The sequence below is a fragment of the Gorilla gorilla genome, chromosome 20 (assembly GCF_029281585.2).
Source record: "Gorilla gorilla gorilla isolate KB3781 chromosome 20, NHGRI_mGorGor1-v2.1_pri, whole genome shotgun sequence".
Classification (NCBI taxonomy): Eukaryota; Metazoa; Chordata; class Mammalia; order Primates; family Hominidae; genus Gorilla; species Gorilla gorilla.
This window is the reverse complement of record NC_073244.2, coordinates 7,284,373-7,297,092: the sequence shown is the minus strand read 5'-3', so window position 1 is coordinate 7,297,092 and position 12,720 is coordinate 7,284,373. Positions and strand designations below refer to the sequence as shown.

General features: G+C 60.3%; 1 protein-coding gene across 10 annotated transcripts; it reads left to right on the top strand.

The window, feature by feature from the left end:
* The first annotated feature begins 437 nt into the window (after positions 1 to 437).
* Positions 438 to 11,931, top strand: ADAMTSL5 (ADAMTS like 5). 10 transcript variants are annotated; one of them, XM_063701931.1, is made up of 14 exons: positions 438 to 509; positions 2,329 to 2,481; positions 2,625 to 2,727; positions 3,441 to 3,513; positions 3,627 to 3,718; positions 3,929 to 3,989; positions 4,099 to 4,207; positions 5,771 to 5,898; positions 6,234 to 6,345; positions 6,700 to 6,786; positions 6,938 to 7,101; positions 7,596 to 7,785; positions 7,863 to 7,934; positions 8,209 to 9,513. In XM_063701931.1, the coding sequence occupies exons 3-14, from the start codon at positions 2,654 to 2,656 to the stop codon at positions 8,508 to 8,510; spliced, it is 1,464 nt and encodes a 487-aa protein (XP_063558001.1). In that variant the 5' UTR covers positions 438 to 509; positions 2,329 to 2,481; positions 2,625 to 2,653; the 3' UTR covers positions 8,511 to 9,513. The 10 variants fall into 10 exon arrangements, 9 of the variants coding, with proteins under 9 accessions (XP_063558001.1, XP_063557998.1, XP_063558002.1 ...); XM_063701928.1 differs by lacking the exon at positions 438 to 509 and adding an exon at positions 686 to 886; XR_010132189.1 differs by lacking the exon at positions 438 to 509 and adding exons at positions 11,264 to 11,427; positions 11,522 to 11,931 and having other exon boundaries at positions 2,276 to 2,727; positions 8,209 to 8,709.
* Positions 11,932 to 12,720: the final 789 nt, after the last annotated feature.

Genomic DNA, 12,720 nt, shown 5'->3' with positions numbered 1-12,720 from the left:
AGGTGGGGGGTCATACATTCCAGGGGGCTGCCTTACCCGCTGGCCTGGGACTGGCTGGGTTGTTCACAGCTGTGCACACAGTAGGTGCTCAATAAATGGCATATGGGTGGCCCTGCTGACATGCTACAGGCTGGAGGGCAGACTGAGTTGGACCAGCAACACCCTGTATGTCCCCAGCAAACCTCTCTCCCTGTGGTCAGCGCTGTGGGACAGCAGGGTGGGCTTCCTGGAGGAGGGGGTGCTCAGACCGAGCCTGGGTGGAGCCCAGGGAGCAGGACAGTCCCCCCACCCCCTCCTTTAGTGCCCCAGTCCCTCAGCCCGCCAGCCAGGGGGCGCCGTGGGGCGACACCAGAAGCTGGTGGAGCCCGGAACCCAGGGCCTGGTCTCATCCCTGCGTGGGTGGGCACGGGGCGGCGCACAGACGCCCGGCGGGAAAGGGTGGGGTGGGGGGAGTCCCGGGGTGCCCCCTCGCGTTGCCGGTCCGCGCAGAGCCGGATTCCAGATGGAAGGTTCGCGGTGGAGATCCCTGCCGGGCCCACTGTTGGGATGGGGAAACTGAGGCCGGAGAGGGTGTGGCCGCGGCTGTGAGGGAGAGGGACCGCCTGGACCCGGGTCTGGCTCTGAAGCCTCGCTGGCAGCCCCGGGGCCCGGCAGGGAGGGCGGTAGGCGGGGTGGGGCGCGTCCCCTGGTGACAGCAGCGCCCGGGAATGCGCCAGCTGGGAGGGTCTCTCCGTCCCCCGCGCGCGGCCCCCGGGGCCGAGCCTCTCCCCAGTGCGCTGGGGCCCTGCGCTGGGGGTGACCGGGACCTAGGTCGGGGAACCCCCGGATGGGAGCCCAGGCGCGCCGGGGTCCCCATCCACGAGCAGGGCGACCCCCCGCGAGAGGGGTGAGGGGCAGGACCAGGGGAGGGGGCTGTGACCGGGGATGGGGACGCCGATGGGACGCAATCCGGGCGTCGGCGGGGTAGGGGCAGCGCCCGGGACTCCCAGACCCAGGGCGGGGTGACCTCGGTTCGCGCACATTCCCAGGCCCTGAGCGCGGCGCCCGGAATAGCAGCCCCGGGGCAGAGGGGGGCGGTCAGTCCCCGCGCCGCGCCCCCGCCCGAGCCTGCCAAGGTCACCCGGACCCGGGCGCCCGACACCAGCCTGCGGCTCCGGGACCCCTGCGCTCGCATCCGCCGGGCAGTCCCCTGCCGCAGATCCGCGCCCGCCGCGCGAGGGCGCCCGGGGCCGCCGCCCCTCCTGACCCGGGCCTGGGCGCGCCTGCGGAGGCCGCGGTGGGAGGGACCGTCCCAGGCTCCCCACCCCGCCCAGCACCTTGGGCCCCGCCGCTTCCGCTCGCCCTGGGGCCGCTCAGGGAGCCGGGACGCGCTGCCTGGGCTCCGCGCAGCCGGTAAGTCCATCTGCCTATCCTCCCACTTTCTCCGGGGGAAACTGAGGCCCAGGGGTGCGGCTTGCCTTGAGATCCCTCCGCCAGTCCGGGCTGCAGCCCACACGGGGAGGGGAGAGCCTTGATTCTGGGCAGGGCCCATTGAGGAGGGGGTAGGGTGGTCCTTGTAGCCCCACTTTTCACCACCTAGACCCCCACTCCTCAAACCAGGCTTAGAGTCCGGTGGGGGTGGTCAGAAGGTCAAGCCCCCTCCCCCTGTGTTTTTTGGTTGGTTGGTTGTTTTTGAGACTGAGTCTCACTATGTCGCCCAGGCTGGAGTGCATTGGCCCCATCTCGGCTCACTGCAACCTCCGCCTCCTGGGTTCAAGCGATTCTCCTGCCTTAGCCTCCCAAGTAGCTGGGATTATAGGTGTGCACCACCACACCGGGCTAATTTTTGTGTTTTAGTACAGATGGGGTTTTACCATGTTGGTCAGGCTGGTCCCAAACTTCTGACCTCAGGTGATCCGCCTGTCTTGGCCTCCCAAAGTGCTGGGATTACAGGCGTGAGCCACCACACCTGGCCCCCCTCCCCTTGTTTTAAGTTTCTGGTGCAGACTTCTTCCTGCTTCCTGGGCCAGCCCAGGCTCTGGGCTCAGAGAGGGGCACAGATGCAGCAGACCACACAGCTGTCTCAGTACCTAGAGATACCCAGGACCCTAGACCCTTGGTGCCCCAGAAGTCCAAATGCTGGAGCCAGGGAAACAGGGTCCAGGTGGGACCCAGCCTCCTCCCCAGCTGGTGCCCGGGCCGGGGCTCACCCACCTGCCTTCAGGCTCTGCTGGCAGCGGGAAGCCCTGGCTCACTTGGCGGCTGCTTCCCTTCCCTCCCCTTTCTCCCTGCAGGCTGGGGTCACCAGGAGGGTGTGGATGGCAAGTGACTTCATCCCTGCCCCAACAGGATGGAGAAACTAAGGCCCAGAGAGGCAGTCAGCCTCCTCCCCTTCCCTGCTCCAGCCTCAGCAGTGGCCCCTTCCCTCCACGGGCTGCCCGGGAGCTCAGTCCCACCCCCTCCGCTGATGAGGCCATGAGGCACCGACTGGACCCGGGCCAGGTCACCCCTCTCTGTCCCATCCCCAATCCGGAGGACTCCCTGCTGTCTGGGAGCTGAGGGAGCCCTGGGGCCGGGGTGCAGCTGGGGGCCTCTTCTAGGGACCCAACTCCTGATCCAGCCCCTGCCGGCCGCACCTTCTGCAGGGTGTCACAGAATCATGGACTGAGTCCACATGGCCCCCACTGCACAGATGGGGAAACTGAGGCCTGGGAGAGTGGAGTGGCTGGCCTCAGGCCACACGGAAAGGTAGAAGCAGTGATGGTGGGGAGGGCGGGGAGGGGGCCCCAGCCCTAGGAGGCACCTGTGTACTATTTTTGAATGATCCCTCCAATCATCAAGCATCGATTAAGCACCTACTGTCTGCATTATAGCACAATACACATATCAATAATATTGTAGGCTGGGTGCAGTGGCTCATGCCTATAATCCTAGCACTTTGGGAGGCCAAAGCAGGTGAATCACTTCAGGTCAGAAGGTTGAGACCAACCTGGACAAGATGGTGAAACCCTGTCTCCACTAAAACGGCAAAAATTAGTCCGGCGTGGTGGCGGGCACCTGTAATCCTAGCTTCTCGGGATGCTGAGGCAGGAGAATTACTTGAACCGGGGAGGGTTGCAGTGAGCCGAGATCACACCCCTGCACTCCAGCCTGGGCGACAGAGTGAGACTCCGTCTCAAAAACAAACAAACGAACAATAACAACAATAATAATTGCAGATGACATTCTGAGTTCTTCCTCTCCATACCGGGCTCCACGTCTCCTGTCTTCTTTACCTGATCCACGGGACCCCTCATCTTTCCTGTAAGGGAGGCTCTATTACCCCGTTTTTCAGAGAGGAGAGGTAGGGCTCAGAGAGGTTTACTTCCTTTCCAAGATCACACAGCCAGTCAGGGCAGAGCCGGGACACAACCCTGTGTCTCTGGCGGTGGCTCTATGGACTCGGCCCCTCTGTTCCCCAGGCCCCGCCTCTTCCAGAACCTCCTGCTCTTCCTGTGGGCCCTGCTGAACTGTGGTTTGGGGGTCAGTGCTCAGGTAAGGGGGGGCATGAGCCCAGGGGTGGCGAGTGGGAATGGGGACCCAGTCAGCAGTGTGGGGTCACCAGCGTCCCCCCACAAGGCTGACCGTGCCTCTGTCTCCCCAAGTAGGGTCCGGGCGAGTGGACCCCGTGGGTGTCCTGGACCCGCTGCTCCAGCTCCTGTGGGCGTGGCGTCTCCGTGCGCAGCCGGCGCTGCCTCCGGTGAGCGGGGCCCGGAGGGGATCCCTGCCCCTCCTCCCCCGCCGGCCCAGCCCGGCCCCTGGCCGCACCCTCGGCCTGCCCACACATGCTGTGCCCTTTAATCCTCCTGATCTCGCTGGAATGCGGGTGGGGTTGGCGGGGGCGGAGGGTGGAAGGCCAGCCCTGGGAGGGGGTCCCTGGGGGTTCTCGCCACACTCTGTCTCCCTGCAGGCTTCCTGGGGAAGAACCGTGCTGGGGAGACTCCCATGAGTACCGCCTCTGCCGGTTGCCAGTAAGCCCTGCCCACCTCCCAGACCACTCTCCCACCCCAGACTGCCTGAAGCCCACCACCTGCCCCTTGGGGTTGTCCCAGCCTCTGGCTCACCTATCTCTGTCCCTAGGACTGCCCCCCAGGGGCTGTGCCCTTCCGAGACCTACAGTGTGCCCTGTACAATGGCCGCCCTGTCCTGGGCACCCAGAAGACCTACCAGTGGGTGCCCTTCCATGGGGGTGAGTAGTCTGGTCTCCTGTGGTCAGAATTGGTCCAGAGTGAACAACTCATTAGTCTCAGGGAGAGGGTCTTGGAGGGTTGCAAAGAGAAGAGGGTATTAGTGCTAGGGCTTTGAAGGATATGTAGGAGTTAGTGAAACAGAAACAGCATATGTTAGGCATGAAACAGGCGCAGAGGGAAGCAGGGCTCATTCTGCACAGGGCTGAACACCCAACTAAGGATTGACTTAGAGCTGTATCCAGAGGTCAACACTTCTCAAACTTATCCCAGTAGCAGGAAATGTTGCTGCATTGAGCTGAAAATAGCGAGTTATATAACTATGTGCCCGGGTCAGTGCGCCTCCAGATTTCAGGGAGACAGGCAGCTTCACACGCCATGGGGAAGGCAGACACAGATACAAGAAAAGCCTAGAATGGACAAAGTGCCATCCATCAACCTCATTTCCTTCCTTCCTTCCCTTTCTTCCTTCCCTTCCTTCCTCCCTCCCTCCCTCCCTCCCTCCCTCCCTTCCTTCCTTCCTTCCTTCCATCAATCCGAGAATTGGAGGAAACCTGCTGTGATCCCACCCCCGCAGAGGCCCACTAGGGCCAGCCCAGGATCCGTTCCAGGCAGGGTCCACCAGCCAGGCTCAGGGAAATGGGAGCCAGAAGGAGCTGGAGAAGGAGGAGTGGAGATCAGGGCTGTCGGCCTTTGTGTTTGATCAGACAGCTCATTTTGCCCCACTTCCAGGCAGAAGGGGAAACTGAGGCCCAGGGAGGACCAGCGACACAGCTCAGTTGTGTGGGACTCAGTCCAGTCAGTACTGGACAAACACTTCATTGGGCACTTGCTAGTGCTTGGGCCAGATGCTGAGATCTTCTGTTTTTTTTTTTTTTTTTTGAGATGGAGTATCGCTCTGTCACCCAGGCTGGAGTGCAGTGGCATGATCTTGGCTCACTGCAGCCTCCACCTCCCTGGTTCAAGTGATCCTCCTGCCTCAGCCTCCGGAGTAGCTGGGATTACAGGCTCCCACCACAAAGCCTGGCTAAATTTTTATTGTTGTATTTTTGGTAGAGACGGGGGGTCTCGCCATGTTGCCCAGGCTGGTCTTGAACTCCTGGCCTCAGGAGATCTGCCCACCTCAGCCTCCCAATGTGCTGGGATTACAGGCATGAGACACCACACCTGGCCTTTTTTAAGGCCATCCATCTGCACACTGATTGAATTCTTGCTTCTGTATCCTAGAGCTTGGAACAGTGTCTGGAAAACAGTAGGTGTTCAGTGGAATGAAGAATGAGTAATGGTGTTAAAAATGAATAATATGTAAGGACTCCTAATATAAAGACAATGAATGAATGAATGAATGAATGAATGCAGCCCCAGGATACTTGCCTGGGAGTCCCAGGTTGCTGGAGGCAGAGCACCTACGGTCCAGTCCTGGCTCTGCCTCAGCCTCGATGTGTGGCTTTGGCCAAATCTCTGGGCTTCATCTGCCCAAGGTGATGGTTGCCTGATGAAGCTTGGTAGAGGGGGACTGGAGCTCGAATAGGGGTCCCCGGCCCACCGACTCCTCCTGCCCTCAGCGCCCAACCAGTGCGACCTCAACTGCCTGGCTGAGGGGCACGCCTTCTACCACAGCTTCGGCCGCGTCCTGGACGGCACCGCCTGCAGCCCGGGTGCCCAGGGGGTCTGCGTGGCTGGCCGCTGCCTTGTAAGGACTCGTCAGGCCCCGCCCGAGCCCCGCCCACCTCCCACTCAGGCCCCACCCATCCTAGGCTCCACCTCCACCCTCCTCCCATTAGCCTCCACCCCCTCCCTAGGCTCCACCGCCTTCCCCCTCCCCTTCCAGGCCCTGCTCCCAGCCCCCCTTAGGCACCCACCCCCTGGGCACCAAGCCCATCCTCCTCCCGCCAGGTCCTGCTCCTCCCTAGGCTCCACCCCCATCTTCCCTCCAGGCCTTGTCCTCTTGCTCCCAGGCACTTGCCCTTTCCCCAGGTCCTGCCCCTCCCAGCGTCAGTGACGCCGCGCCTGTCCTTCACCCTTTAGAGCGCCGGCTGTGATGGGTTGTTGGGCTCGGGTGCCCTCGAGGACCGCTGTGGCCGCTGCGGAGGCGCCAACGACTCGTGCCTTTTCGTGCAGCGCGTGTTTCGTGACGCCGGTGACTACCTGCCCCGCCCTCCCTGCACACACGTGAGAGTGGGCCCTTTAACAAGCCGTGGCCCGGAAGCAAATTTCCGTGCTGATTGGCCAGTGTGCGGCCCAGCCCCCCTTTCTCCTCATCCTGATTGGCTACTGGCAGATTGTCCCGCCCTTCCCCAGAACAGATGGGGTTTTAACCCTTTCCCTGCCACACTGAAGCAATAGTAATTGTAACTCCAAACGTTTACAGAGGGTTTCCCGGTTCCCAGGACCCTGGCTAGCTGTCTTACCCGCAGTAGCTCATTTAATCCTCAAGTCATCGCTCAAATACACCCCCACTGGCACCCCAACACCCTCCCACCCTCCCACCCAGGTGCCTTCGCTGGGTACTGGAACGTGACCCTGATTCCCGAGGGTGCCAGACACATCCGCGTGGAACACAGGAGCCGCAACCACCTGGGTATCCTTGGATGTGAGGCGGGAGGCACCCGGCTGGCCACCCGGGGGCGGTTGTCCCTGTTTACAGATGGGGAGACTGAGGCCTGAGGAGGGGACCCCAGGGTCTGGGAGACAAGACGATAGGTTCCTGAGGGCTGACTGTTCCCTTGCAGCACTGATGGGGGGCGATGGGCGCTACGTGCTTAATGGGGACTGGGCGGTCAGCCCACCAGGGACCTACGAGGCGGCCGGCACGCATGTGGTCTACACCCGCGACACAGGGCCCCAGGAGACATTGCAAGCAGCCGGGCCCACCTCCCATGACCTGCTCCTACAGGTGCCACTGGGCCTCCAAGAGGGTCAGAGGGGGGCAGCTGGGGACAAGGTCAGAGACGGGAGGCTGGTGACAGAGTCAGAGGGTGTCGGCTGGGGACAGATAATCAGCGGTGAGAGGCTGGGGACAGGGTCATAGGAGGGAGTTTGGTGACAGGGTGTCAGAGGGGGTCGGATGGGAACAGAGGATCGGACAGGGTCAGAGGGGGAAGTCTGGTGACAGAGGGTCAGAGGGGGTCGGCTGAGGACAGAGGGTAGGAGTGGAGGTGACTGGGTCCAGAAGGGGGAGTCTGGGGTCAGAGGGGAGAGGCTGGGGACAGAGCATCAGAGGGGGGAGGGTGGGGACAGGGTCAGAGGGGATCAGCTAGGGACAGAGCATCAGAGGAGGGAGGCTGGGGGCAGACGGGATCAAAGTGGGGAGGCTGGGGTCATAGGGTCAGAGGCAGGAGGCAACCCCAGCCTCCTGCGAAGCTCCCTGTGTGCCCTCCCCTGCTCCAGGTCCTCCTGCAGGAACCCAACCCTGGCATCGAGTTTGAGTTCTGGCTCCCTCGGGAGCGCTACAGCCCCTTCCAGGCTCGTGTGCAGGCTCTGGGCTGGCCCCTGAGGCAGCCGCAGCCCCGGGGGGTGGAGCCTCAGCCACCCGCAGCCCCTGCTGTCACCCCTGCACGGACCCCAACCCTGGCCCCAGGTGAGGTTGGGACAGCCAGGGTGGGGGATGAGTGGGGACTGAGGCCTGTGCCCCTCACAGCACCGCCTGTCCCACAGACCCCTGCCCACCCTGCCCTGACACCCGCGGCCGCGCCCACCGACTGCTCCACTATTGCGGCAGTGACTTTGGTGAGACCCCCGACCCCTACCCTCACTTAGCCCCTACTAACCTGGCCTCCTCCTGACCTCCGACCCTAATCTGACTTTACCCTTGCCCCCTTCTTCTGATCCTAATTTGCCTCTTGACCCTAATCCCTCATTGATCCCTGACGTGATCCTGACTCTAGTCCCTATAGATCCCGAGGTCCCACCTGACCCTCAGTCCCTCTTCTGGCAAGCGGGGGGAGCGTGGAGATTTGCGCAGAGTTGAGCAGCCAGCCAGCTTAGCACGCCCCCTCAACAGTGTTCCAGGCCCGAGTGCTGGGCCGCCACCGCCAGGCCCAGGAGACCCGCTATGAGGTGCGCATCCAGCTCGTCTACAAGAACCGCTCGCCACTGCGGGCACGCGAGTACGTGTGGGCGCCAGGCCACTGCCCCTGCCCGATGCTGGCACCCCACCGGGACTACCTGATGGCTGTCCAGCGTCTTGTCAGCCCCGACGGCACACAGGACCAGCTGCTGCTGCCCCACGCCGGCTACGCCCGGCCCTGGAGCCCTGCGGAGGACAGCCGCATACGCCTGACTGCCCGGCGCTGTCCTAGCTGAGCCCCTGCAGGAGCCCCGGCCACACACAGCAAGAAAGATACATCTGACCAGCCTCAACGTCAACGTATTTCCCCTCTCACCCTGGCTTCCAGGCAGCTCTGAAATACATCCCACCTGTGCAGCTATGTGACTCCCTCCCTCACACGCTTAGACACCTCTGCATGCAGTCAAAGCCACTGTCACAAGCCGGCAGGCACTGGTGAGGAGGCACTAAGGAGACTCTGACTTTTATTTTGCCTCTCTCCTTGGCTGCCAGGAAGCTCATAGCTATTTATACTCAGAAAGCTTAACGCTGCTTTCATTCTCTTTGCATTCGCCACACTTGCTTGGAGACACTGTCATGAACGAGCATGACACCCTGCTGCCCTGGGTACCCAGAAGATCATCTGTTTACTTCCCAGACACTGTGCTGTCTCTGCTCTCTGCTACTCACACACACGCTCATGTGTGAAGGGCAGAGACACTGTCACAAACAGGCATGCCCCTTAGAAGACATGCCTAACCAGGCACTGTAATGTACCAACGTACCAATTTCCCCTTTTCCCCTGGCTACCAGGAAACTCGGAGACAATCTTTTCAGCCTCAGCATTTCTGGCTGGATTTCCACCCATCAACACGTGCTTGCTCCTCCTTTTTTTTTTTTTTTTTTTTTGAGGCAGACCCTTGCTGTGTCACCTAGGCTGAAGTGCGGTGGTGCAATCATGGCTCACTGCAGCCTCAAATTCCGGGGTTCAAGCGATCCTTCCACCTCAGCCTCCACAGCAGCTGGAACTACAGGTGTGAATCACCATGCCCGGCTAACTTTTAAGTTTTTTGTAGAGATGGGGTCTTGCTATGTTGCCCACACTGCTCTCCAACTACTGGCCTCAAACGATCCTCCTGCCTCGGCCTCCCAAAGCACTGGAATTTCAGGCATGCACTATCGTACTGGCTGTTCACCCCCCTTTTATTCCTCTTTAATTTTTACAAGCACTTTTTTTAAAAAAAAATTTACTTTAAGTTCTGGGTGTGTGCAGAATGTGCAGGTTTATTACATTAGTATACACGTGCCATGGTGGTTTGTGGCACCCATCAACCCATCATCTAGGTTTTAAGCCCCACATGCATTAGGTATTTGTCCTAATGCTCTCCCTCCCCTCGGCCCCCACCCCACAAAGGACCCGGTGTGTGAGGTTCCCCTCCCTGTGTCCATGTGTTCTCATTGTTCAACTCCCACTTGTGAGTGAGAACAAGTAGTGTTTGGTTTTCTGTTCCTGTGTGAGTTTGCTGAGAATGATGGCTTCCAGCTTCATCCATGTCCCTGCGAAGGACATGAACTCATCCTTTTTTATGGCTGCGGAGCACTTTTTTTTTTTAAGCACCCCAGTCACATGCACTCGGTCACAGAGACTCAGGGACACGCTGGTGGAACCCCGTCTCAACTTTGCTCATGGATAGGCACGCATGTTCACATGCACCCCACCCCTCCTCCTGGTCCAGCCTCACCTCCTCCCTGCATGTCTGACACTGTGTGAGATGACGGCAGGGAATAGAGGAGGATAGGAGCAGGTGGGGAATGAATGGGGCTTTGGTAGGTCCTGAGCCTCCCCCACCTGCCACATACTTTCTCAGGCCCACCCCGGGAACCCCTCCCCAGCTAAGGAAGCAGGTGAGAGCCACTGCTGTCTGCCAGCTGCCAGCCCGCTATGTTCTTCTGCAATCAGGAGGGCCCGACATGGGCTGTGTGTGTACTAGGGGGTGTCACGAGGTCGCTCAGCAAACCCTCCTCCGTGGGGTGCCAACCCTCTGCCTCTGACGCCTGATGCATGGCTCATGCTGCCACCTGGGACAACCTGCTCTGTGTGGGACTAGTGGTTGCATTTCTCTCTGGGGCCTGGGGTGCCTGGGGTCCATGGGTCCCCGCTGTCCACTGGGCACGGACAAGCTACCCCCACCAGGCAGGGAGCAACCAGAGAGGGTGAAGGGCAAGGAGGCGGCCGAGGCAGAGGGAGTCGGCAAGGGGTGCAGGACATTGGTGGACACGGCCCCTGATCTTGCAGATGACCCCAGGCCAGGTGCAGCCCCTCTCCAGCCTCAGTTTCCCGCTCCGTGAGTGATGCCCTCGAAGCCCCTCCCAGCTCTGACATGGGAATTACACTTTCCTGGAGCCCTTCCCTAGCCCCCTTTTTCCTTCACACATCTCTGCAGCAAGTGCTTATTGAGCACCGACGGCATACCAGGGACCCAGCGGAGCCTGGGACGGCCCAGGCCTGGCGCTTCGGTGACGTGGTGTCTTCTGTGATTGATGTCTGCAGCAAGCGCTGCCGGCGGGGGTCCCAGGGGCTCCCCAGCCAAGGGCCGCGGGTGCTGCAGGGATGAGTGGGGCCGCAGTGCCCCCTGGCGGCAGGACGGGACACGAAGGGACTCCGGGCGCGCCTCGTGGCTTGTGGCCCCAGGTGCCCTGAGCCCACTTCCGCGTGGGCACTCGCTTCCCATTGGACGCGGGCCCCTCTCGCAGGCCTCCTCGTGACAGCACTGGCTCATGAGGCTACTGTCGGTGCCTGCCGGCACCCCACTGCGCTCCCTCCCCTGTTAGTCTGCAAGGCTGTCCCTTCTCCCCGGCTGTGGTTTGGGGTGTCCCAGGGAATGGAGGTTTCAAGGTCTCTCCCGGCCACGGACCCCCTGGGCTGCCCTGGCGCCTGGATCTCAGACAGTTACCCTAGGGGCTGCCCAACCCGCCAGGGGAGCTGACACTCGGAGAGTTTCCTCAACAGGGACCCCAGGCTGTGCCTGCGGCCAGGGAGAAACACGGAGGCGCTGGGAGAAACACGCACCAGGTGTCCCACAGCCCCCACCGCCAGGAGCACGCCATTCCTGCGTGGGCGAGAGGACCCCAGCGTGATTTGAAAATGACAACATTGTTTCCAGTGAGAACCAGGTAACCATCGGCAATAAACAGTCTCCAGATTTGCGCTTTAGCTTTAAAGCCAACAAGCGAACGTTTTGTTATCTTTGTTATTTTTATTTTTTAGAGCCGCGGTCTGACTGTGTCTCCCAGGCTGGATTGCAACGGCGCATTCATAGCTCACTGCAGCCTCAACCTCCTGGGCTCCAGTGATCCTCCTGCCTCAGCCTCTGGTGTAGCTAGGACTACAGGTGCATACCACCATGTGTGGCTAATTTTTCTTTTCTTTTTTGTAGAGATGGTGTCTCTCTATGTTGCCAAGGCTGGGCTTGAATACCTGGCCTTAAGCGAATCTCCTGTCTCAGCCTCCTAAAGCGCTGGATTACAGGTGTCAGCCACTGCACCCGGCTGCCACTCTTTCCTCCTTTTATTTATTTTTATTTTTATTTATTGTTTGAGATGGAGTTTTGCTCTTGTCACCCAGGCTGCAGTGCAATGGCGCAATCTCGGCTCACTGCAACCTCCACCTCCCGGGTTCAAGCAATTCTCCTGCCTCAGCCTCCCGAATAGCCAGGATTACAGGCAACAGCCACCACGCCTGGCTAATTGTATATTTTTAGTAGAGACAGGGTTTCACCATTTGGCCAGGCTGGTCTCTAACTCCTGACCTCAGGGGATCCGCTTGCCTCGGCCTCCCAAAGTGCTGGGATTACAGGCATGAGCCACCAAACCCAGCCTCCATTTGTTTAAAGACCCCTTTAGGCCAGCTGTGGTGGCTCATGCCTATAATCCCAACACTTTGCAAAGCTAAGGCAGGAGAATTGCTTGAGCCCAGGTGGTCAAGGCTGCAGTGAGCTGTGATTGCACTGTTGCACTCCAGCCTGGGTAACAGAGTGAAACCCCCGTCTATTTGAAAAAATAAAGGCCGGGTGCGGTGGCTCACGCCTGTAATCCCAGCACTCTGGGAGGCCGAGGCGGGTGGATCACGAGGTCAGGAGATCGAGACCATCCTGGCCAACATGGTGAAACCCCGTCTTTACTGAAAATACAAAAAAATTAGCCGGTCATGGTGGCACATGCCTGTAATCCCTGCTACTTGGGAGGCTGAGGCAGGAGAATGGCGTGAACCCGGGAGGCGGAGGTTGCAGTGAGCTGAGATCGCACCACTGCACTCCAGCCTGGGGGACAGAGAGAGACTCCATCTCAGAAAATAAAAATAAAAGTAAATAAATCAAAAGAGCTGGGCACAGTGGCTCACGTCTGTAATCCTAACACTTTGGGAGGCCGAGGCAGGAGGATCACCTGAGGTCAGGAGTTCAAGACCAG